The sequence below is a fragment of the Haliaeetus leucocephalus genome, unplaced genomic scaffold (assembly GCF_000737465.1).
Source record: "Haliaeetus leucocephalus isolate CR32 unplaced genomic scaffold, Haliaeetus_leucocephalus-4.0 Scaffold702, whole genome shotgun sequence".
NCBI classification, from domain to species: domain Eukaryota; kingdom Metazoa; phylum Chordata; class Aves; order Accipitriformes; family Accipitridae; genus Haliaeetus; species Haliaeetus leucocephalus.
The window spans coordinates 6,089,966-6,117,079 of NW_010973138.1; the positions used below are offsets into that span (position 1 = coordinate 6,089,966).

The 27,114-nt window shown below is 40.0% G+C and overlaps 1 protein-coding gene across 1 annotated transcript; it reads right to left on the reverse strand.

Annotated features, from left to right (window-relative positions):
* Positions 1-929: 929 nt before the first annotated feature.
* On the reverse strand, positions 930-24,775 carry LOC104839852 (trifunctional purine biosynthetic protein adenosine-3-like). Its single transcript, XM_010580417.1, has 22 exons — positions 24,714-24,775; positions 22,849-22,997; positions 21,956-22,051; positions 21,134-21,308; positions 19,428-19,539; positions 18,904-18,963; positions 17,955-18,080; positions 17,175-17,262; positions 15,909-15,994; positions 15,230-15,398; positions 12,888-13,119; positions 12,658-12,752; positions 11,811-11,920; positions 9,562-9,760; positions 8,735-8,986; positions 8,310-8,462; positions 6,790-6,996; positions 5,021-5,161; positions 4,558-4,688; positions 2,962-3,103; positions 1,659-1,774; positions 930-1,202 (listed from the first exon to the last, which is right to left on the reverse strand). The coding sequence occupies exons 2-22, from the start codon at positions 22,991-22,993 to the stop codon at positions 930-932; spliced, it is 3,108 nt and encodes a 1,035-aa protein (XP_010578719.1). The 5' UTR covers positions 22,994-22,997; positions 24,714-24,775.
* Between the last annotated feature and the right edge of the window lie 2,339 nt (positions 24,776-27,114).

Consider the following 27,114-nt stretch of genomic DNA (forward strand, 5'->3'; position numbering starts at 1 on the left):
GTCTTGTTCTGCTGATTTCAAAGATTAAGGAAGAAGAAATGCCTGAAATCCAGTGTTTCTAGTCCCTCTAATCAAATTTTCATCCCTCAAGATCAAAATGTTTTAATATGAAATTCTGGGAATGTCTATGCACCCCTCCCTTTCAAGGAGCAGGGGAAAGTGTCTACATGTATGTTCAGTATGCACTATTACATCATATTGACAATCTGTGAAAGGGAGTTTGTTTCATTGTGGTTTGCCTTCTGAAAGTTCCCTGCCTTTTTGGCCTTCAGATCTTCTGCTTGGCAGCTCACTAGACTGGCTCCCACAGAGGTGCATGTTTACATGTCCGCTTCTCCAGTGTACCGTGAGGCGCTCCCACAGTGGTGGGGATCGCAAGGATGAGGTCTTTGTAGGCTCCCACCTCCTCCCACAGAACTATACATTCATCCCTAGTGCTCGTTCACTCCCAAATCCACACCGTGCCAGGCTGGGCCTCACTTCTGATCTGCCCCAACATGTCTGGCCTCTTGCATCCAACAGGAGCTGGTCACCCTCTTGCAGCAGCATGGTTCCTGTTTGTAGTTGCTTTGTGAAGCTCTTGGTGCTCTGCAATGTGATGCAGCCAATAAAAATTGATCCCTTGGAAGAATTAATTTCCCTCTGAAGCTAGACCACTTTTACAGCTGAAGCCCCCTCTTTGACTTGTAACACAGTACGTCCTTTACAGATGAAAAAACAGAACAAAAAGAAATTCAAAATCTGAAATGATAGCTTGGCTTCCACCGCCAATTTTGCAAAAGGAGTGTAACTAAAGCTGCAAGCTAAGGGAAAAGAATCACAGCTCAGAATGGAAACCTGTGACACTGATATGCCTACAAAGAGAAGCACATGGAGGGCAGGGAGGAGGAGGGAAAGATGAGCAGAGAGCAAGCCACTCATTAAACTGGCTACACCACATCATTTTCTTGAGGCTCCAGAGCTATGAGAGAGGATGTGCAGTCTCTCTTCTCTTCTTGAAGACCCAGACTTTGACTCTCTTGTTTCCAGTAGGTTTTACCATCAGCTCCTAACTGCACTGCTCCACTGGCCACCAGCTGCAGGGCGATGGGAAAAGCCCGACACTCGGCTTCTTTAACCCTTTCTGACAGTGTATCCTCGGTGTCGTCCACCTTCACAGATACTGGCTCCTGGTGGATCACTGCTTTTGGACTAGATTCCTCCTAAAATGTGGATATTAGGAGTCTTTTAGAAGAGGCTGGTGAACTGTCTCAGGAAGGCTATGGATGGGCAGAGAAAGTCTCATGAAAGATCTAGGCAAGCACATGTGTAGTTTTGTGCAGGAGGCTTAAAGTACATCTGGAGAGGCTTGCCACCTCCATTATGGGGACCTACATTACATCAGGGCATATAGTGGGAAGAGAGACATGGGCTAGAAGATTCAGAGTGTAGTTTGCTGAGAGCAGGAGAAACTGAAAATCCATAATATGAAGGAAGAAGATGGGACCTCAAGGAACTACAAATGCAATGTAACCCCCAGATCTTCCTGGTTTTACTGGTAACAATCCCAAGATTTCCACACATTCCTGTTACCTCTTCCTGTTTCTGCCTTCAGAAAGAAAAGAATAAAGCAAATTCCTTTTCATAACTTACTCAATGTTAGGCAAGAGGACACTTACCAGGACAAAATGAATGGTGCAGCCTGTGACTTTGAATCCACTTTGCAGGGCTTGCTGATGGGCATTTCCATCCTTGATTGGTGGGAAAAGTGATGGGGAAGCATTCAAAATTTTCCCTAGGCATCAGTGAGGGAGGAGAAAAAAACATCAATTTGAACTGAATTTCCTTTAAAAATAAAAGTGAGATGTGATTGTCAATTCAAAACAACAGCATTGAGCACCACTCAGGAGTTTAAATGGTCTCAACTGCAGTCAGAATGTAACAGGGCATGTTCAGATTCAGGTTAAAAAGCAAAACATACACATGGTGTTATGATCTCTAAGGAAATCCGAGGAAACACTGCTCTTCCAGGAACACAGGTGATGGTGTGCAGGCTTTGGCAGTAGCCAGGCAAGCATGTTTCAGTTAAGGCCAAGGATCTCATTTGGTTTTGCGTCTGTGGATGGACAGACGGAGTGGTAAGTCTCTCCCCTCCCAGGTGACCAGCCCTCATGCTGCAGATGAGGGGCTTGGAAGCGGAGGATGTCAGACTGCAGCCTCATGCAGAGCCACCACACAGATGGAAGTGATTTTCATAGGAAACATCATTCCCAAAGGAACCTGTCCAAGTGCAATCTGCATAGTGAGTAACTTCTGAGCAAGGCCTCAGGAGCTAGCACTTGGTGCCCTGTGCCAGCAGGAAAGAGGAGTGTGTGTTCCAGGCTCCACTGGCCTGGAATGCGTCTAAAGAAACCTCTGCCCAACAGCAGAGTCACATTCACTCAGGGGTCTGTAACGGCTGTATTTCCAGCACACAGTACAGAGTAGTGCCATGCGGTGCAGCCCTCAGGGCAGCACAGGAGGGAGATGAACTGAGAAATCAGTCTCTCTCCCATTTTTTTCTGAGTGAGAACTGCAGGGAGTAAGTTCAGCACAACTCCCCAGCACAGCTCCTTGACAAATGACACAGTTGTTACACTACCCGTCCCCTACTGCAGACAGAACCAAACTCCTGCCTGCTTCACAGGCATTTCTCCTTCCCAGAAGGAAAGCACACAGACCAACTTCATGACCCTGATTTTGCCCCTCTGTTACTCCTTATGCCAGCACAAGGCATTTCTCTGACAATACACAGTCAGAATCCCAGCACAGTCCCACTGGCTGGAACGAATGAAGGCATAGGGCAGCCCCACTGATTTATGTGCAAACCTCAGTGTCAGCAAGGCTGAGAGATTTAACCAAAAGACGAAGAACTGACTGTGTAATTCTGGTGAGACCAAGCATCCATATTTTAATTTCTCTTCTACACGTATAATTTCTTACCTTTCCATTTTCTGAGAAAAGGACTGGACAAAATTCTCATAAATCCTGAAAGACATATTAGTTCAACAGCGAATTCTTCAAGAACTCGGTCAATCGTGCTGTCAAATTCAGAGCGACTCCCATATAACTTATGATCAATGACCTAAAATATTAAAACACATCAAAAGCCATATCAAGGAAATAACTTCATGTGAATGAGAGCAGCTACTTGGGCAGCAAAGAGAAAGCAAACCGTATTCATTCCAGGACAATCAAAGATTTAAGAAGCTATAAGTTGGTACATTATTCAGGACGTTTGTGATTTTTCACATTCATATAAACATTCCTGGGAATGCCCCAATCACTTGCTGGCTAACACTAGCTGTATCACACAGGATGCTTTCTAGGACGTGTAGAAAATCTGCACAAAAAGAAGCCAACTGTGAAAAGAGAAACAGGTGGGTAATGTGGTGTAGGGTGAAATAAGGGGGAACACATTGGAAGATACTGACGTCTTACTCCAGAACATCTAGCCAAAGACTAAAGTAAAAATAGTAATGAGTCATTGACAACATCACCACCAGTTAGTCTGTAGTGGCTTACTGAAAACCATGAACTTACCTAAAAAGACAACAAATTGGCCAGACATTCTGTGTAAGGGGAGGAGGAGTCAGGAACTTTTTTATTTCTACTCCACCTATCAGCCTCAGCTCCCAAGGTAAGTATTGATTCCTGACTCTGTTCATGAGGACATTAAAATAAGGAGCTAACAAAGCTGTCATGCTCTTGCCTATGAAAATGTGAATGAATAACGTAACTTTTTTTCTAGAGATGAGTCTTTATACCTCCAGTAAAAAAGTAATGTGAATCCAACTCAGCTGTTGAGGAAGCTTGCTGAAAACTTTATAATGCATAGAGCTTCTAAGTATTTATCTCCATCTGTGAATAGCTCTATGAACATGATAACTGCTCAAAATCATTTTATGTTAGAAGGAGATGTTCCTGATGGGCTGCATTTGAAATCCCAACTTGGTGAAAGTTTTCAGAAGCCATGTTCTGTACTTTGACAACTACGATGACATGATGGTAGGCCATTTCTATATTTTTTTTATATGAAACAAACCAGTGAAAGTTTCTGTAACACAGTGCTACTCTACTGACCACAGGCAGGAGAAAAGACTTGTATGGTACCACCGAAAGTGACTGAGCACAACATGAAACAAAGGTCTTTCTAAAAAGGGATGAGCCAAGGAGACAAAATGCGTATATGTTTTGCAGACCCTAAACTCTTACTGATTTCAGTTAAAACTTGAAGCTGCATGGGCTACAGTCTCAGACCAAATTATCAAAGCACTTGCAGTTTTAGTCCCTTCCTAACTCTGGACTGTAGCACTCGCTAAAGAGTGAAAGACTCACAGCCTCCAATGAGTACTGTCCATACAGCTTTCAGCTCTGCCTCTACTCATAACTTTGACAGCTTTGTGCTACATCCACTTATCCACAGTAAAAGTTTTAAACAAAAGTGAAACATAAATGCTTACCAAGCATTTCATAAAAACCTATGGATTCAGTAGCTGTGAGTTGGTGATAAAAAGCAAAGGAAATGTGTGTCTTTACCCTGGTGGGAATTCCAGCCCGGGCTGCATTTCGTAGTTCTTCCACACCAGACTTATTGGAGATGACAAGGACAACTTGAGCACAACTGCCTGGCTCTTTTGCATAACTGATGAGCGCAGCAAGGTTTGTGCCTCAAATGAAGAGAGAGCAAACATTCATGAAATAATAGGTGAGCAGCTATGTCACTGAGAATTGGCTCTCAGTCACGTTTATCTAAAGAAAAATCTTGTTTTCAACAACTGCACAAATAGAAGAGGACTAAAGGAATTTGTGCACTAATAAACCTAATTTGTTAAGCAGTACAATACAACTTCTTGACTTCCAGTCAAAATGCAGCCTTGGTTTTAGAAGGCTCCATAGACTCTACTGAAAAAAAGGCAAGGTGGATGCACTTGTATCAGGGCTGAATTCAGCCTCTCCTTTGTGAGGACATTTCTTTGTGTGATAACAAATGAAAGCTCACCTGTTCCAGAGACGAGAACAGCTACTTTAACTTTGTTCTTTCTGGGTTGGTGTTGACTCTCACCAACAGTGTTATTCAGCAGATGCTGGGGGCTGCTCAGCTGCAGAGCTTCTAGAAGATTCTCGACTTCGATGTGAGAACCTCCTCCATATATGTGAGGAAAATGTTAAAACACCTTAGACTTTACTTTTCTATCCAAATTTACTTCGTATAGTTTATTAATCATAAGTTTCAATTATCAGCAATGAATTTATGCTAGCACTAACTGAACTACAAAAATGTGTACTAGTTGAACAAGCCATCTCACACTAGTTGTGCTGATCTCTTTTGTGTTACTTACTTGCAGAATTGTTTACAAAGGCCTACGTATGGCATGGTCTTTTCAAGGATTATCCCCATCTTTTATACCTGTCTTCGTCTTTCTCTCATGTTGCAAAATTACACTAAAAACTATGTTGACAGAACTGAGGTTGCATTTTGGCTGCCCAAACTGCTCCCCAAGCTGTTTTTTCCCAGAGAGATTTTGGCTTACACCTTGCTGTATGTCAATCAGTGAACATACCAGAATGAAGACTTAACCATCACATATGACTATACACAGCTGTGGCCTATCCTCAATCTTTACACAGGATCCATGTGAGTAGGGGAGGGGTTGAAAAGGAGGTGGGATGATTACCATGATTGTGGTAAAATATAATCAATTAATGTTTGAGTCCTTATGGACAGTCATGAGAGGGATTTATTCAAGTCTCAAGCAGGTACCTAGGTTAGACATTATTCAAGTAGTGCCACTCTGAAAACAAGACATTCACTTCTCACTATATTTGATAATGAAATCTAGATATGAGGGTGTCAAGTAGCCTCCAGCCTAGTGAAATGATAGGCAACAGATGTGAACTACACAAACTTTGCAATAGGGAGTCTCCTCAGTGCCTACTGTAGAAGATTTTAGAAAATTTAGGACTGTAAGACTGTTAGAAATTAATATAGAGTGGGTTAAGGTTATTAATGGCAACAGAGCTGCTCAACAGGCCATGAACAGCATCCTCAGCCTGCCCCCTTGTATAGCCCCAATTCAGGACCAGATTAAAACCCAGTCAAGCTAATTGGTAGAGACAGATCAAACAAAAGATGAAAAATCAGCAAGATACAGGTGCACAGCTGGGGAGTGAATAAAATATGTAGAACTTACAAAGATGAATGTGAAATGGAACAACCAGAGAGTTTTTTTCAGAATTGTGTAGGTACAAGACCTAAAGTAAAGGGGATGAGATGACTGACCCAAGATGGACTTCGAAACCCACAGGATGATGACCGGATGGAACAAAAGAAGAATTGATGAGATAAGATGATGATGAATGATAACGACATGGGAACCAAGATCAACTGGAAAATTACAAAGACTTTGGACTGGGATAATGGGTGGTAAAAAGGTATATAAGAATGAGAAATTTTTGGAAGGTTGCCATTCACTGTGGTGGTGGCCCAACTCTGAGTTGTTAATAAAGCAAACCTAGAGAAACCCATGACTGAAAACTCTTTAACACCTACACAACTGAGGACAACTGGTGCCTTGCAGGAGATGCTCAGCACTTCACAGAATCACACTCTAAAACAACTTACCCTGTATCAACTTAAAAATGAAATAGCACATCCTTAAGTGAAAACCCCTCTGAAGTGAGACAGATGAATCTGCTACACTTTGAATCAAACCATACTCTGTTTAATTTTTGTGAGTGTCTTCATTTCCCATTAGGACACCTGCTAACCTGTGTGACAAGGGGCAACAATCTTCCCAATCAGCCAAGCTTCCTCATGTCTCTGTATGTCCTTGAGAACATGCTGGGCCAGGTCCTTCTGCACGACCAAGACTGCACCAATCCCACAATTAAATGTCTGAGCCATCTCCTCCGCAGAGAGGTTTCCCTCTTTGCAAAACCAGCAGAATATTTCAGGAATCTTCCAACTGAGAGCATCTGAAAATGATTGAAATTTGTATATGGTCAGCACAAATGTTTGCTACCCATCTTTTATTACATACAATAACAGTGGTATATTACAAGCCCTGATAGAGACTAATTCTTGCTATTCTAAGAATACTGTCCAAGGAGGAAACTGACCCAACTTCCAGTCAGCTTTATAGGTACTGCTTAGCTAGAGGTTTCTAGCCATAATGTGTGGGAGCCAAGTCTTCTCTAGGCCTTCCAATGAGAACATGTATGAAATGATGGCGAATTAAAATGTATTCATCCCTCATCAGCCAGAAGGAAGAAGCTACAGGTGACTTACACCTCTTCTGTAAGAGATGAAGGAAGCATGGGACAAAACATCTTCTAGCTTTTTTGGACTACTTAGGCAGATCCTGGTTTTCTGTTTTAAAGAATCAATAATAAAAGTGTATACTTAGTTGTATTGATGGGCAGACTGGAACAGGGCTGAGTGTTCTACACATGGATGGGAACCACGGATGGGCTTTCACAGTGATCCTACTCACACAGGCATGGCCTTGGGTTGTCTGTGGAAAGCTTGATAGTGCAGACTTGCCATCTCAACTTCACTTTAGAAAACTAACAAACCCTTGGGCTTGTTAAGTTGTCTGTGGTTCCAGGCACTGGCAAGCAAGCTAGGCACCACCTTAGTAAGCTGGGTTTATTTCTTTCCTTTCTAATTTCATTCTAGAGAAATACAGACAGACATACAGACACCTTCCTTCCCACCTCGTCATCCCCACAATATTTTTGGACTCACATGAATATGGTTTTCTTTAGTATTTTGAGCTTTTGAACACTGCCCAATTTCAGCTTCAACAGAAGAAGTTCTACCTTACTTACAGATGTCAAATGCTAATCTGTCGTGGGGAAGCTACCACCTACTACAAAACTGCATTAAATGTGTGTGCACGTGTGCGCGTGTACACATGTACTGTGGAGCAAATAATGCAAATTAATTCTCTCAACAAGCTTCACTGTTTGGTCAAAATGTTTAGTATGGAGAGGTGTCCTGCAGAACACACAATCTTCTTAAACACCTTTTGTCCTAGAGATGAGCTGCCTTCAAACTCTCCTTAAATTTGCCTGTCCAAAGAGACAGTGGTGCTCATCAGCTGATGCTTACTTGAAATAGAAATGCTTTTGGTAGGCTCTTTGGAAAAGCACTGACTTCAGGTCATTCAGTCTCCAACTATGTAGACACATAACATTTTTTAGTATCTCTACAACTGAAGCTGAAAAGTCAAGTCCCTGCTGTATATAAATTTTGTCAAACAGAAACAGTCATCTTTGATATTTACCTAGGACAGCACTGACGTGTTCTGGCAGGATTCTGGAGATGCCTTCCAGCAACCCCTCCTCAGCAATGAAGGCAAAAGCCTTCACATGCCCTGAGCGAAGGACAGGCAGCAAAGATGGACTGTACATTTTTGCTGGGGTCAGCAATGTATCTCCTGCAAACAGAAGTGTCAATTCAATCAATTTGTTTAAAAGATCGTTAGGTGTTTAGTGGGAATGCTTCTCTGAACAGGTTCCCCTCTGCTCTTTGTGGCAGACAACCTTGGAAAGCAGCAAAAAGTGCTGGCCCACTCTTCCAAAACTGTGGACACAAGCCCACATACCTACCCCAAAGACTGAAGTAAACAACCCTTGGCAGCACCTAGTTATGAAAATGTCTGAACACAATTCACTTGCAGGTTTGGTTTTGAGAAGAAAGATAATGTACCTAGAGTCTTGTCACCACAACTGCCAGGTGCTGGTGAGGAGTAATGTAAGGAGGACATTAAGAGAATCTTCCTTATGATGCTAAAGCCACGGCCATGAATCCCGGAAGAGGCCAGTCCAATAAGCACATCCTCCTCATCAGCTCTCTGCAGCCTCAAAAGCATCTGCCCTCGCTCCACTGCACCAACCACAAAGCCAGCCAGGTCATACTCTCCAGAAGAATACATGCCAGTCACCTCAGTCATCTCCCCACCTAAGTGGGGAGAGAAAGCAGTCAGCACTAGCTGTAAGTATGTTTTATTGTTAACTTTAAATCTATAGCATTTCCTAAAATAAGCAACATATCCAGGATAGCTGTAGAGACATGCAGCCTAAGAAGCACATTCAGATATATTTTTAAAATTCTTCTTGGTTTCTTACCTCACCTCAAGGTTTCAACAAAACAAAGCTTCATGAAGTTACTGAAAGAAGAAACTTTTTTTTTTCATGCTACTTATCTGGCACCTCCTTCCTATGACTGAGTATCAGAGAGGGAATGAAAACCTATTAACACTTCAAGAATGTGAGGCATTCAGTTTTGCTCTCCTTTGTACAAGGATAAATAAGCAAGAATTAGGATGCAAATGCATGAATAGTAAAAATTATCCCTCTGTGCTGAACCATTTTACAGATAAGGAAGAGTTTAAGCCCAAATGCTTGACTGTTTTCCACCAAACAGAAATCAACAGGTCTAATGCCACCATACTGCCTCTGCCTACAAAGTCTATTTCACTAGTAATCATTTCAACATCAGAATCTTCAAATCTCAAAGGAGAGGAGTGTTCATACCCAGGAAAGCACATCCTGCATTTCTGCAAGCTTCAGCTATTCCTTCTTTGATTGTTTCAGTCACTTCAACATCAAGTTTGCCACAGGTAAAATAACTGAGGAAGAAGAGAGGCTCTGCTCCTTGAGCCAGGATGTCATTGACACACATGGCAACCAGGTCCTGACCTATGGTGTCATGTCTTTTACATACTTGTGCAATCTGCAAAACATGGTCGGAACCAGCAGTGGTGACAAGAAATACGCAAAATTCAGACATTAATCAGTCGAAAAAGCAGAAATCTTCTTTTCCCTGAAAAGAATCAGTATAGAACATAGAGGCAGAAGATAACCTGGTGCATCATCCAGTTTAAATCAAGAAAACCAGCCCATTTTCTTACAGAGAAAAGAAAAATCTATTTTGTTTTTTGAAACATTAATTCAAATTCTAGCTCCAGCTACCCAGAAATTGTCATTTTGGGTTGTTTTTTTTGTTTGCTTTTTGGAATATTATGTCAAATCCAGAATAAGAGGTGTCTAAAAGCAATTACAAATTCCCAGGATATTCAACCTGTAGAACTTCCTACCAATTTCCAAAAATAAGAACAGATTGCTCCAACATTACTGTGTGTTCTGCTTTACTTTTGTCTACTAATTTCACTGGTGCAGTGAATCAATTTATTAGGTAGTTTTCTTCTTCTTCTTCTTCCCTCTACAGGGAAATGAGATTCTTCATTCCCACCCTCCCCAAGAAGTCTTTTGATCTCAGCTATCTCATGTCACAGACAAGAATGTGGGCCTGGTCTGTAGGCTCCCTTGAAAGACAGGTCTTTCACAAAACAATAATATTTCCCTCAGGAAGGCTGCTATTTGTTTTTTTTAAAGAAGTTAAAGGTGTTTGCATCCTACAAGTAATGAAACCTGATTCAGACATCATGGCTTCTATAAAGTGGTGACATTTACACTACTTTATTACAAGCAGGTGTTGCTACACTGTCAGGGATACAGCAGAGCAGTTCCGCTTGTGCCAACTGCTGATGTAGATGCACAGCACCAGCTCACACGGTGCAATTCATCTCTGTCACTTACCATTTCAGAGTCTGAAATGGGACAAAGACTGCATATATAGGGATAAATTTTCAAGGAAGCTACCTTTTACTGACACAGGTCTATCAGTGTAGTTATACCAGGGCAGAAAAACTCAGTACAGAAAGATGGGCAAGGGAAAAACGCAGATAAATACTAATCACTAGCTTCAAAATGGTAACAGATTGGCACCTAAACAAACTCTGTGTTTGGATTACAAGCCTGATTTCTTTCACTGGCTGGTGGATTTAGAAGTGCTATGGAAACCAGTCATCCCATGTCCTTTGTTGCATTGTAACATCTCCCTCCCACTGATCTAGTAACAATTCGTATAGGCATTGGCCAACTTTTCTTGGCCAAAGAAGAGTCTTGGGAACAGTCTGTGTAAACACAGTTGGGAATGTCTCTCTGCCAAGCAGTTGGAACAAAGACTCACAAGAGCCAGCACCAATCACTTTTTCATGCTCAGGGGTGTCCAAGGATGTAAGCCTGCAAAAGACCTTCTGAATTATTATGTTCAGTCTCCTGCTGTTGCAGGTAGCCACACCATATCATGCTGTTACTAAAGGTATGAATAGCAACTTGAAACAAGTTAAGTGGCTGTGCTTGACCAGTGAAAGGCAGCTTCAGACCTCCACTCCTCTGATGACTGAAAGCCTTCTGATTCAATATATAACTATATTTCTGGCTCAACTTATCCTGTGTGTTCTTGTATAATTAGCATTCTTTATTTGCTTCTCTTCCCCATTAATGTTTATCCCCTCCATCCTTCTTTTCCCCAGTGCCCTAAGAGAGCTAATTATGCTACCTCTCTGCATACAATTTATTAAGCTATGTCTGACAGTTATCATTTCAACACTCCCCTGTACTCCTCTGAACTGATCTTTTTTGAAGCCAATGGACCCTCTATTTTATAGCAAAAGTTCTGGTTCTTAGTTCCTTAAGTGCTCCACTATATTTTTTAGTTTATTATCATTTCATCACAAAATATCCAGAGCCTCCACATTCTCAAGAACATATGCACAGGCCTTGCTCAAATGATCATCTACAAAATTCAAATGACCATTGCAGTGGACTTGAGATGTATTTATAATGCTCAGAAGGGTGCAGATAGTGCCATTGGTTGTGGCATTTAAAACAGTATTGGGAGATAACATAAGCTTTACTACAGTCAAGTTTCAAGTTACCTGCAGTTTAGGTCCAAGGCCTTTAGTTTGAGATACCAAGATAGGATCATCATAACCAGATGCTTTCAAGTCAAAGAAGCCAGCAAAGCCTCCTACTTCTGAATGACTGCCTGCCAAGTACAAATATGTCAAGGATCATTTTTAAGGGAAATAAAAAGACCCAACACAGTCACCAGGGCAAGTACTGCAAATTACGATTTCTTGGAGAAGACAGCAGTGTGTCCACTGACAGAAACATGCAGAGCTCTATGAAGCATGGACCCCAAAGTCACATATTTCATGGTGTTGTAAATAGATCTTTATTATTCTGTATTTGTGACCTATGGATTGTGTATAGCAAAGGTTAAACTTTTTACCAAACTGTTAACAGCTCACCTTTTTTCTTTATGTAGCTACTTTATTCTAAGGGGAAAAAAATCAACAAGAAATTTTCCTCAGTAGATCACTGCTAAGACTAAAAGACATAGTCTGAAGAGCAAATAACAATTTCGGTGATGTAAGATACACCCTAATAAAATAACTGTTTGGATGTTGCACTCATATACAGCTGGTAGGATCACTTCTGTCCAGTGATGTACAAAACCATTCCATTAATCCAGGAGTTAATTCTGTTCACTAGACTAACCTTGAAAAAGTGCAATCATCTCCATGGTAAGCCAACTATTTTTTAGTTAAGCAAAAGAGGAGTGATGAGAAAGAAATTAGCTTTCTTTCTTCATGGTGATCCCAGCCCAGCTTCTCAAGCTCAGTTTCAATGCCAAGAATGCATTGCTCACCTCCTGGGAAAAAAAAAAGTTCTGTTCCATTCAATATACTGAGGAAATTGAAAGATTCTTCCCAGTCTTACCTGATCTGGTACCACTTACAATTGATGTTTCCAGCTGATGAAACAAAACATCACTGGTTAAAGTTTCCACATATCTCTCTTTGTATATTAAACTCCTGCAGAGAGTAAAGGACATGCTAGCAGTGGTAGTGACATTTTCTGCATAGACCATCATTTATTACACAAATGAGAATAATAGATATAAAACTTTGGACTAGCATCTATTTCTGCTAGTGCCTTTGCTTACATACAGAGACTGTTTGAGAAGACGTATACCCCGATGGCCAATGTCCTTCCTGTAAGTGGCACCCTTGAAACGTATGACTGCTACACCCCTGTTGGCTTCTCCCAATGCTTTCATCAGGTCCTCCTTAACAGCAGTAATGGAGAGGACTCTGCCACCACTTGTCACCACTCTGCCATCCTTCAGTGTTGTGCCAGCATGGAACACCTGCAGCCCTAACTCTTTGGCTTGCAGCAGACCTACAAAAGCAAAAGGAATTCTCTGAGTATTTTAAATCACATACTGTGTTGGCAAAGCAGTGAAGATTGAAGCCCTTTCTTCAGTCAAGGGAGAACAACCATAAAGTTCCCACCTTATCTTTCTTCTGAAAAACAGCATTACCAGTGAAGGGTATCCCACTCCACTGGCCTTAAGACTCCCTTCTAAGATGTCCAGTAAGGACACAGATGACACAGGAACAGAAGTAAGGGATCCAGGAGCCACAACAGGACATACAACTACCCTGTGCCAAGGCAAAGCTGTGCTGTATATTGTAATTGTGAATAATTTGTGCAGGACTTTCCTGTATAAAAATCATGATTCATAGCAGTTTACTGCCTGGGTTCTCCCTGACATTAAACCATTAACACTAATGTCACCTCAGCACTACCCTAGCTATTCTGCTGTGCCCATTCCACACAATTCGCTACCACACTTGGAATCAATGCTCTACAAACACTTGCAGGTGGCTGCCCAATAGCTAAAACATATGACATTTTTTGTTCTTTTCATTTGTCTCCATGTATTTTCCTGTTAGAGGAAAGCAAAATTGTTCAGGGGTTTTTTAGATTCATATTCTGAGGAGAGGATAAGGGAAGAGGAGGAACTGCTGCCATCACCTGGAAAAAGCAAAACAAAACACAGTTTTCCCCTTGCTATTAGCTAGATTGATTTTATAAACAAGTAAAAAGGACCTTTGTACTTGCTGAACGTACAGTGTGTTACATTGCCACAGCACTGCCCTGACAAGGTCAAAGCTGAGCCCCAGCTGGCCTTGCTGCAATGGAAACCTAACTCCTTCCCATCACATTTTAAGGAATACTCCAGATTAAAATGTTTGTTAAGCCATTAAAATGTAGGAATCAATGTGAAAAATAGGAAAAAAAAACCCCCACACAAGTCCAGAGGTTGGAGTATAATAATAAAAGAATGAATTGAATTTCACTGGTTTTTTTGTGATTAACAAGCAGGGGTGTCATACCACCCCATTCCTAAAGATATGAATATCTACTTGAAAAAAGTTAAGTTCCTGAGTCTGACTAGTGAAAGGTAGCTCACTAGCAGAAGGATTTATTCAGTTATGTAGTTTGGATTTTTACAGTTACAGAAATGCAGAGTTCCCCAGAATATCACTGACAAAATAAATACAGTGAGGGAACTGCAAGAGGAGGGTGGGTGAGGAGAACAGGACAGCAGAAATCTTGACAAGGTAAAAAGCAATATAACATGACCTTCTCCCTGTGTCATGTAGGGTAACTGGAGTTCTGACAAAAATAAGGTGGCCTTGATACAAGATCAGTTGTCTGGGTTGCTTTACACAAGGCATAGTGTTGGACTGGCAAGGCAGTAGCTGAGGGGACAGGAAATAGTTCTGCAACAGCTCCCTCTGTTTTTAAATATTTAAAAAATCTTAATGAGATATTAAACCACAACAATTTTAACACAGAAAATGAATATTGATCTAAAGCCCACATGCCCACCTTTTCCAAAACCCCTTCAAGCCCTATGAAGAAGAGGTCCTTATTAGTATTACACAGCAATGACCCTGCTGGCTGACACAAGGGAAGGAACCACACTGATGGTGGAGGTATGCACTGCTCCTATTTTAAAGGCCGTAGGTCCTCAAGTCTCACCCTTATCACCTGGTCAGGCATTAGCTAAGATAATACAACCTCCTGGCAAGGGAGCAAAGCTAGGAAAAAGCAGTCATGTGCTGACAACATCACGGTCCACGTTTCCAGCACAGTTTGTGGAAGTACTCCAGGTGGACACACCAGAGTTGTTCCAGGAGTATGTAATTCCCCATCATCATCTTATCTCAGCAACCAGCTACAGCCAGAGCTTTATAGAATGATGTAACTTTAAACATTTAGCCCCTATGCTACTTTGGACAGGCATACACTTTAGTTAAAAGATCTTTCTGAGCAGCTATCCCTTCCACAAGGACCAGGAGTGACAGATGAATAGGACCCTCTGATAGAGTGTGAGGGGTGGGACGGAGACCTGTACACATCTCTGGGAGAAGAGGTAAATGCAGACCTACTGAAGTACTATGCTGAAATTAAATGGTAAACAACCTCCTGCAGTTACCTGTTACCTCCATGCCTTTGTCATAGTCTCCGGGGTATCCTGGACTTGCCATGACCACACACACAGCTGTACTATTTTCTGACCAGGCTGGCATGAAGCTGCAGAGTTTGCCATCAATTGTTGCTTGAATCACTTCATAAAAATCATTTTTAAGCAGTGGCAGAATTACCTGCAGAAAATTTTCGTAGTGATAGAAGTTAATTTTTATTTTGCTGACTTGCTGAAATTCAACTTAGGGAAAATTCAATTAATAGAATAAAATCTGTACCTGCCAAACTGAAAATACTGTATTTCCCTATGCCAGCAGATTTGGAAACTATAGGTAAGCATTAATTTGCAGCATCTTTTTGCAACAGTCATAAATTTACAAACATGAGATGTGAGATTATGTAGAAGGAACATGAATTTAGGCCCCTCCCATTCTGCTTCTATCCAGAAAAATAAAATCTGAGGAACAGTTCTTTAATTTAAAGTCTTTAACCAATAATTTACAGAAGCTGACTAGACAAAATTTTAAGTTACCTCGTACATTGTCTAAGACATTCACATTCAGATCTGCACGTTCAGGGGAAGGAAGACATAAATCCAAATATAGCATGCAAATTTCCCTAGAGGTAAGCCAGAACAGTCAGAGGTAAAAGAATGAAGCATATTTAAGTTTCCGGTATCTTTCACTCACCTGGCACTGAGGGTCACCAAACTGACATTTAAAGTTTAAAATTTTCACACCGTCTTTGGTAAGCATTAAACCTGTTTGCAGCACACCTGAACAGAAAGAACACAGCCAAGCAAATTAATTTAAAGGTTTATTTTTCAAGAACTCCTTTAAATGCAACACAGTATTTTGGAATGTGGGACGCATTTCTACAAATCATAAGGAATTAGGAGCAAGGATTCTGCAAGCACTTATATGCAAGTCATAATAATTCCACAATAACCAACAAAGTGGCAAGCAGCAACCTGAGGAATATTGCATCACATTTTAGACTAAATACAACAGAAAGCAACCCCTCTGCATCAGAAAATTGAGTTCTGTTTCCTGCTACAGCTCTCTAAATGCAGGCATTCAGAGATCAGAAGGAACTGACAGGATGAAAAAACCAGTTCTCATAAAACCTCATTCAGTATGCAGACCTTGCAATTTTCTTACCATTAAGTGCACTGTTGTTATGTATAAATACAGATGTATAACTCTGTATTTCAGGCAAAAATACCAAACCAAAATTCACTACTGCTACTAACAAACAAAAACTTATTGAAGTTGGTATTGGGTAATTTCTCCTGCAATTCACATATACGGATATGGTGATCTAAAGCAGGCCTTTCATTGTATGATCAGAAAACCAATCCCCAGAGAATAACAAGTGTTAAATTTTAAAACCCACAAAGCATCAGCTCCTCCATCATTATCATGAAAATGTTCAACACCCACTACATTCTTACTGCGGATTTGGGCATTGTAAAAAAGTTACCGAATAGCAGAGAATACATCACAGACTGGAACCCAACTTTTTACATGTACGTGATCTCGACAGCCTTCAGTACCAAAAGCAGCCATTGGCATTAAGTGACAGCTGTGAGCATCACCTTCCTTTTCAAAAACAGCCTTAAGACAAAGATCTTAAGAAAACTTAGGTTGCTGTATATAGGAGTGAACACTACAATTGAACTTAAGTATATATTATACCCTGAACTACAAAGACTCTGTTTGCAACTTTTAATAAAAAATATTTAATAAAGTACAGTATGTTTTATGGAGAAAAGACAAAAGTTCTTCTCTCCAAAGCAGGAGCTATAAACCAAACCAGCGAGGCTTAATACTGCATGAAAAATTAACAACTTTTTTTTTTTTTTAAACAAATATTTGGAATTCAAAAGCAATCTTTAACAATGAAACTAACCTTGATATGACTTTACCTTGTTTTTCAGTTGAATACTTACTTACCTACATATGCTGTTCCTTCTTGCCGCATACTGTCAACAACATGTTGAAGGACAGCATCGTTGATTTTCTCTAGAAGAACTTCTGGAACCTAACGATCAACATCAAACTGATTGAGACAGTGATGACATTTGCTGGACTAGCTCATAGGACCTGGAAGGACTGGGGTAAGTAAATGCCTCAGCTATGTTTTCCGCTCTCCCACCCCCAACCACTGTACTCCTTCCATTAGGGTGCTGCTGCCTTAAGGGCAGATACACTGATCCTTTGCATCCCAGGACTTTTTGTTTGGTTCTTTCTTTAGAAGGCCATTTTTAAGGAGTTTTGAGACACTGGCAACCTGGCCTGTACACAGCAAGATTGTTTCTGTACTTATAAAAAAACCACACTAATAATGTACTTGAGCAGCATATTTAGAACAATGCAGTCAGCTTTAAGAATCAACAACAAATCCAAGGTTATATTCAAGACACAAAGACTCCAGGCATGCGGGGAATTTTGCAGGGACATTTCAAGTGATGCTAATAGGAGCAGAGAAACACCAAGTTTAGGAATAATGGAAAAGGTAAAAGAGAGACCATTCTTCAGAACACTGGCTCATTAAATCCTAAAGAATGACTACTAAAGTTTGAGCCCTGTATTGTGCTTACACAAGCAAAGCATCAATGAATTCCAGAAGAAATCTGGCCTATGTGATAAAAAACAAGATTGGGCCCTAAAGGAGATATATTAACCACAGATGTGATCAGCCTTATTGCAGGCTGAGGAGGAGGACTGCTATACCTGAGGAACCGGGCAATAGGCTCCCATCCCTCCAGTGTTTGGACCCTGGTCACCATCCAATAATCGTTTGTGGGCCTGGGCTGGGGGCATTGAGGCAACAGTGACACCATCCGTGAAGCACAAACACTGTTAAGAGATGCACACAACATAGAAACAGTGACAATGTCCCGTCCTAGGGGAAGTTAACACTGCTGGTCACAGGCTGAGGCTCAGTTCTGCCAGTAGAATTTAGGAATCAAAGATAGAAAGCAACAGGATCCACTTATTCTGCTGCAAGCCCACTGATCTGAAGGATTGAGCTTACTTTCTCAATTTTAAATAATCAGGAGAAATGGTGGCCCTCATAACAATTCCTCTCTGATAAATTAGATCTTGACCTATCAGTCACATGGACATATGCTTACCTTAAGTCATGTGAATAGTCTTCATTGACTTGACAGAATTACTTATATGTTTGAAGTTAAATCTGTGTGTTTGCAGATCTGGGGCCTGTATGAGTATGAGGTATTCTCAGTGCAGGACAAACCTGCACAAAGAACTTGTTTTCAGTTTTCATGTGGCATAGAATATGCATGCTTAAGTTTTATCCTGCCACTGAGTAGTAATCCATGGTAAGGAAAGTGCTAAAATAGGCACTAAACTTTAGCACAAAATTATTGACGTAACAACAATTTCCAAGACAAAGTCCATACAAACATGTTTTAGGTCACCTTAGGAAAAAAAGGTCATTTTCCACCTAAATTGATCACCATAATTGCAATTTTATGGCTAATGTAGAAGAAAATTCTACTGACAACATATATTGATTAGAATGACATCAAATTGCTTAGATTGCATATTTATTTATGTAAGTGCAAATAAAACAAAAAAACTATTTAAAACAATAAACTTGTGTTTATGCATAGAGCATAGCAATAACACTGAAGAATAAAAGTACATAACCACATACAGAAAGTTCTTCCCCTTGAAGAAGTTCTTCAATAACAACCATCTCTCCAAACATTCTGTCCTGTACAAAAAAAAATTCCTCAGTTAGCAAATATGACTTCTACTGGCTAAATTCTCTCTTTATTTTCTTTTAACAGAAACAACAATGTATATGAAAAGTACCAGCTTGCTTGAATTCTGGTATGTTGAGCAAAGCCAATAGAATCTCATTTGGAGATAAGGAAGAGACACTGAAATATAACTTATCAGACCCCAGGAGCCAACAAAAAATGAAAAAGTTGGAGGGGCTGGGCAACGGGACTCAGTGCTGGAACAAGAGTTCAGTCACAAACTCTACAAAGCCTGCTCACTGGTGACTATCTGGAGCAAACATGAGGAATTTGAGAATTATACCCAGAGAAACTCCTTAGTCAAATGGGCAAGTTTCTCCTGAAAATACTTGCTTCCTGTGGCTGAATTTACAAACTCACAGGCTACAGAACATCAAGAACTGGATTCCCACTGATTAATTAAAGATTTATCCACCTGCATAATCTCTTGGACAGCTCTGCAGGCTTCCTCTTTGCTGGCTGCAATAGTCACTTCTTTTCTAGCAGCAGGGCCCCTTGCCCGTACAACTCGTGCAGGAAAGTCTGTGCTTTAAATGAAAGCAAAAGTGAGATTCAGGCATCCCTACTGCATCCAGTGAAATTATAATTTTTAAGCTGTACACCTCTCATATCCTTCCTTTTTTTCTAAATGGTTGAAGAATAACACATCAGAAAAACACATTCCTTCCTAGCCCATCCTGTCATGGAGGTGAATGGGCATTTACAGCCCTCAGCACAGGACTGTGAACCAGAAATCCATTAATTCTCTTGTTGGTTCTGACACCAACTCAATGTATATCCTTGGACAAGTCACTGAACTTTAACAACATGCAGTTTTTTCCTCTTTTCCCTGAGTTGTGTTACTATTTTATTCCTGTCATAGGCTTGGAAAGATGAACTTATTGATGAACACCAGATTACAGTACATAATGCTATAAACCACTATGGAAGTTCTGTTTAGGGTTGTAAGGTTAAGGCTAAGTTAGGTCTTGCACATAAAAGATATGTTAGAACTAGTGTATTAACACTGTATCCCCAGAATTGCTCCACTTACTCTTAAACACAAATTAAATCTAGAATCAAAAAAAGAGAACAGTGTAACATCAACATAGTTTTAACTACACTTTATCCATTCACCTCTCTCCAGCTTGTGGACAGTCAAATAAAAATGTTCCTTTTGAAGCACTGATTCTACACACTACTAGCCTGTTTTCTGAAACAACATCTCATTCCTCCTTTCCACATTATGATTTATATTAGGATAAATCTCAACCCTAGATTTATACAAGCAGCCAAAGTAGGCTCACACAAAGCTCCCTTTCTCCACATCGCAGTGTGCTGACCTGAGATACATTTTTCCTTCTTGAGTCTTATGCATGCTTACAGACATACAAGTTGTTGGCCTGTTTCTCTACATGGCAGTATTACAGACTAAATGCTGTTACAGAGCAAAGTCAGTGAAAAGGTTGTTTTTATTTAAAAAAAAAAAAGTTCCACTAGATTGTACCACATGTAGCATGTGACAGCAAAGACAAGAAGTCCGTGAAACCAACAGACAGCCACAGACCAGTGTAGCTGAACACAGCAGCTGCTGTGAGACTGGACCAAAATAGACACAGTGGTAAGTTACTCTCCTAAAGGATCCCCAATGAATTCAGAGGCATTACCACTCAAAGCAATTGCAGAGATATGCAGTTACAATTCTCTCTCCATTTAAGAGAGAAGCTGTGTAGCCTTGAAGAAATAAAAGTATCCTCCTTAAGTTATGAGTATTTGAGCAGTACCTCCCAAATCACTCCACAGATAGCATTTTGCTGATATCTGTCTGTGTAGAAATGATTCTTACCCTTACAGAAATATTTGTTGAAACATTTTTCTGTCACACTTTTTTTGTCTTTTAAATGGCTAACTAGCATCCTGAAGAAGCTGATCAAAGGGAAGAAGAGCTGTGATCTGTGAACAGAAAAATCAACCTGTTTAAATTCCCTGCACCTTCACCATCTGTCTCTAATTACAAAATGAATTCATTCAGTAGCTACTTGAGAAGAACAATAGTTGAAAAGTTACCAAGTTCTAGGTAACTATCGTGGGCCAAACACACAGATAACTTGACAGAGGAGTTTCCAGTATCAAAATATTTACCTGATAATAAACCTACAAGCTTCCTGGGGATTGTTGAAGGCTTTCCATCTTGCTGTTGGGATCCCATGTCGATCCAGAAAGGCTTTGGCAAAACTGGTGTTGGATGCTAGCTGGGCTGCTTTTGCAGATGGTCCAAAACACCTAACTCCTGCTGCTCTCAAGTCATCAACAATCCCTAATTATCAAAGATAACAAAAGAAGCAAGTTGTGTCTTTGGAAACATCAAGTCATTTTGACAAAAGGAAAATGACATAACCATTCCGGCACTCTGTTACACTTTTCCTTGTCTCAAACAGCTATCTCATCCTTAAAATAAGGTTCTGCATACCTAACGACCTGTTTCATCATTTAGTTTTAAGGGGTCTTTAGCTCTTTACATTACTAAGCACTGTCACAGTTACTACCCCATGACTACTGTTAGGACTGTCTGGTACTTCTGTTCACTATTTAAGACATGGAGAACTTACTGTACCACATTACAATAAATGCACATGATGGTCTGGGTATGGTTGCATACAGCAAGAATGTTAGGGCTATTGCAAGAAAATTCTTTATAAAAAGGGAAGCAGAGCAGAAGACACAGGTGTACTTATAACCATTACTGATTCTTGATCCTGCATGATTTCCTCTGCTGATTTCTAACATACAAAAAGCAGCATACAGCTATGAAGCCAAATATTTTCAGTGACTACAATTTACATTTACAAGATAATCCAAATTTTCTTGCTCTTCAGTTTAATTAAATCAGTGTGTGTCCTAAGAGCCAAAAGAGGTAATTTTAAAGCAGAATTCAAGGTGCTGGTTAGTTTATTTCAGCCTTACCAGCTGCCAAAAGAGCTTCTTGTCCAACTAACACAAGTCCAATGTTATGATCTTTGCAGAACTGGGTAACAATAGTGTGATTACTCACTAACACAGCTGAAAAGGAAAAGGAAATATATTAAGTTACCACTGTAAAGCCTAAATAAGAGATGGGAGATGAGAATGTCATTGTTCCATCTCCCTAATAAGTATGATTAAAATAATGAAACAGCCTATGAAGGGCACAGTAAAACAAACAATATAATAGTAAGAGTCCAGAAGGAACAGTGAGCATTTCCAATTTGCACTACTGGTTTTTATACACATCTGCTAACTTCTTAAATGTATTTTATTTGATGTATGTAATCAGTATAAACTTTTAAAAGCTGCCTGTCATAACAGAATAAAAACTTTAAAAAATAAAACTGTAAGTTCACAAAGAAACTCGGATTCAACACCTGAGCAAAGATTTACTCAGTGCCAGTACATGATGTGGCTAAATTTAGCTGAGCAGCCTGGGCAGACACCAGTGAAGTTTCTATCCAGAAGTTAATAACTTTGAGCCTTCTATTCCTCTGTTAAGTTTCACTGAAATTGGTCAGTGAATTCAAGCATAACAGTGGGAGGAAAGAGATGAGGTGTAGAAATACACAGTCTCATATAAGCCTCACTATCTTAACAAGCTAGGCTAAAAATAGATATAGTACGATATTTTACTAGGCAGTTCTAAAATTCAGAAACAAAACATACAGAAAAAATAAATATGTGCCTTAAATAATTTGTGGTACCAGTAAAAGAAAAGAGTAATTGCTATCTCCTACCAACTCAGTGCAAATGTGGTCAGTTTTGTTTCTGTTCCAAAACCCGTATTACTGATTGCTTGGCACAATAATTTATTCTTCCCCCCTTTTTACCTGAATTTGAAATTTTTCCATCATCAGCTGTTCCTGCATTTCCTGGAGCAACAAAAACATGTTTTACATGTGGAGACTGGGCCAACTTCCAGGCAAGCGCATGCTCTCTCCCTCCACTGCCAATCACAAGCACCCGATCAGCCATTAACCTGTGCAAACCAAGAATCATCATATATAGTACTATCCATTTATTTCACAAACCCATGTAAAAATAAGCAAATATATACAAATTATATATCTCACTTATAATTGGTAAGTAATATCAATCCAGTCTGTATTAGAAAGGTATCTGTAAGACATCTGAATAAAGTGAATGTACCAGTAGTGTCACTGGATGGATGCATCATTCACATTTGGTTTAAATACTGACAACAGTGAAATCACTGAGAATTTTTTCCACTTGTTTCAGCATAGTCAAGACTTCCTCTCTTAAGTATCCAGGATGAAATAATCTTGTCATGACTAGGTCTCATCAAGTCCTTTGCACAACTACACAGGACAGGACCAAAAGTTTCATACAAATGCTCTAGGTGACTTACCAGATAAATATATTTCAAACTGAATACTGTGGTCAATCTAGGAACTTTTATGAATGTAAACATCCTCAGTAATAAATGGCAAAGACAGTTTTCAGAACAGATTTTATACTTTGACAATTACTAAGAGGGCAACTTCAGTAGAACAGCATGCTCAATAAAAGAACAACTGTTAATTTCACTAGCACACTGACATTTAAAACAGTTTCTCAATAATATTTCTAGGCAAATTAGTTTTGATTTATTTCAGAAATATTATCATACTCAATGTAGGTCACATCTGCAAACTTAATTTTTCCATATGTGCTGAATGTGGACAAATGTCAGAAAGAAAAAACACCCCAGAACATGACCTTTAAGGAAGATGCTAATGGCATAATCCAGTCCTTACAGAGAAAATAGATAATAAATTAAAGATACCATAAAACACCAGCTTTGCAAGCAACATGTCAGCAGTCTTTTCCCAAGAAATCATAGCCATTGGTTTGAGTTCATTACATAGCTTCCAAAGGCAAACAGAAGCTAAATGGTGACACTGAGATACAATATTTCAGAAAAGATGTTCATAGAACTGTGATAAATCAATAATCATGTTTAAAGTTCCCAAGGCAGTATTAAGATGTCCTAACCTTGTATCAACAAAATAAAATTTAACTATATTTTCATAATTATTAAATTGTCCAAGTACAATGTAAGTAGCCTGTCCCTGAGGACTACAGACCATTGTGAATTATGCAAGAGACTAATTTTAAGTTTTCAGTATTGTGCTGTAGGCATATAAACACAGAACATATGTTTAATGCTCTATCAATCACCAAACAGATTTCCTTGCAAAAGACTTTTCTAAGTCTTTATACTGTGTATGTCAAACTTTGTCTTCCCTTTTGTCACTACTTGACAAATAATTCTGGAATCACTAGGAAGTTGCTGTGAACTTAAAAGTAAAGGGTTACAACGGCTCTATCTCTAACAAAGACATCAACATGCTCTCTACAAAGCTTCATTAGGCACTACAGTCCAACTGTTATTAATAAAAAGCAAAGTGTTTTTAAAAACAAAATTTTTTTTTCCTTAAATGTAATTTCACAATTGACTGAGGTTTTCTAAGGCAGAATAAATTAAAGTTACTGACTAGGAAGAGAGTGAAACCAAGCAGTGCCTCCTACCCTGTGGAAAAAATGCACATTTCCATTCCACGTCATAGTGAGGACACTAAAGACATTTTTTGCAAAACAATTCAAAAGCGTGGTGGATAAAAGCTGGTAAGACAGTTGGTCCTAGAGGAAAGACTGTAGAGAGGGACATCGCACTTGAATCATCTTCTCTTACCGTGTCAGACCGCGCTGTTTGTCCACACAAAAGGCTGAGGAGTCTTTCAGACAGATTCGAGTTCTTCCTTCACCTCCTGCTTCAGATCCAAATGATTTCTGATCTCCTAAAGCCAAGGATAAGGGTGAGAGGGTGAAAGAAGCAGACAGACCTGCATGCTGTCCTGCCCCCTTTTATCCTCCTATGTAATGGGAGGATCCCCAGCAGGCTCCCCTTAATGCCACCCGCCCTTAAAAACAGGCCTTAGCAGTGTGGACCATTTTCCTCTCGTTCCATTTTTCCTTAGCTCACAACAAAAACAACTCCTCCCCACCAGTCCTACAATGTTAATAGTATCAAACCTAGGAAAAGAAAAAAAAAATCAGCTATGATGTGGTATCAAAAGCTGAGATCATTGCTCGGTTCCCATGTTAAGAGCAATTTTATATCCTCTGACAAATAAAGAATCTCAAAGGCTACTTGTAAAAATAAAACATAGCTTTCATGGTCTACAGCTAAACAGAAACACTCCAGTTAAAACCTGCACACTAACTCCCACAGATCTGTTCTTTGTAATGGAACGTATCCTTAGATGTATATAAAGGTTATTATAAAGGTTATTATATAAAGGTGTATATAAAGGTTATTTTAATATCTAGCACACATTTGAATTGTGTTTCCCTTAATTACTACCCTTTTTACCTTTTGGGGAACTTTAATACAAGCAGTGCCAGAGATACAATGTATATAAGTGTTATTTTATTCTCCACTGGTTCCTACACCACCCTCTTCACCAGCCTAATCCTTTCATGATAGTATCTGAAATCCTTTGGTTAATGTTTGGCAAGCTTGCAATGCTGGCATTCCCTACTGAAAACAAAATTAACTTATCCCAACATAGCACTGAACAGTATCTCTGTGTCTTAAAGTCAGGCAATGCAAAATAAAAAAACACAGTAATAGAAACACAAGCCATCCCTTTTACACCACTAAAACAATTTTTAAAGGAAATCTGCAAAGTTTGTTTAAAACTTCTATAGAATTAATGGCTTGTGTACTGTTGAACAGATGTACTAGAACCTCCCAGTTTAAGGAGATATGCCTGATACAATAGCCTTAAGCATCACTTACCGAGTATATGTAGATTTCCTTCCTCAGATTTGCAAACTCACAGTTCTACATTTTCTACCCGCGACTGAACAGCAAACCACCACAAGGAAACAATAATCCTATTTCTTATAGAATGATAAAATTTCTCTCTCTTTTGCAACAGTTTTTGGAATTTTTTCTTCTAGCCTGGAGACTGTGACAATTTAAGTCAGAAACAGAACTCGTGCAGCCCTGAAACGTCTCTCTGCTATATGACTGGCCAGAAGAAGATAATTTAAACTTGCATTCATTCCAGCGGGTCAATTTGTATTGCAATTATTTGACCAAATTGTTTTCTTAGGTGATGAAGTGAATATGCACAGAGAAAGACAATAGACTCAGAAACTTCCAATATCAAAATCTGACTTTTACAGAAAGCAAATTTGAAATTAAAAAAATATAGAAAACCATTGCCTAATGAATAGAAGAGAAAGTCTCTCTGAAACAATGTATTTTAGTGTTGTTTATTCACCAAGATAGCATACTGGCAAAGCTGCAGCAGGATGAGCCGTCAGAGTACGATAGCGGAGGCTGTAAAACAAAGCAAATTTCTCTATGTGGTTGTTGCTTCCTTTCAGATGTCAATGCCACCTTTTCACTGGCTGGATATGCAGCATGCTCAACCATACCCCATCAACTACCATTAATAGAAAACACAAGGGGTTGGTTGTTTGGTTGTTTTTTTTTAATAACAGATGCTGGTGTTCCGAGAGGAAACCAATTATTATCTGTCTTCCATCCGTTGGGGCCTTTAGTTCACCCACCTGGGTCCTCCTTTCCAGGCTGAGGATGAGAACTGCTTCTTGGCTTGGGGTTTCTTTAGCTGAAGCTGCCCTTCCCTGACAGCTAGCCGATGCCACGCGCGGAGGCTGTAGGAAAACCCACCAAGTGCTACCCGCCCTGCAGCAGCGCAGCAGAGGCCGGGCGCTCTGGGTCACTACAGGTCTGGCACAGCCTTTCTGGGCGAGCCCAACCAACGCCAGCTTACCCTGCCGCTCGCGCTGCTGCTCAGAGACACTCACAGCATTTTGAAAGCGGTGTTATGGGCAAGGATGACAAGGCTGTGAAAGACCAGGCCTTTGTCAGGGTAAGCGCTGCAGGGGAAGCTGTTTCACAAGCCCACGAAGAGGCAGGGGAACTTGTCACCTGCTAAGGTGGAATGCACTCAGGAGAACAAAGGCTGAAAAGCAGTTAAGCTCTACATGTATAAGTGTACACGTGAAAAAAGAATAAGAAAACCTGCGCCTCCCATACACCCTCATCAAGGGCCGCC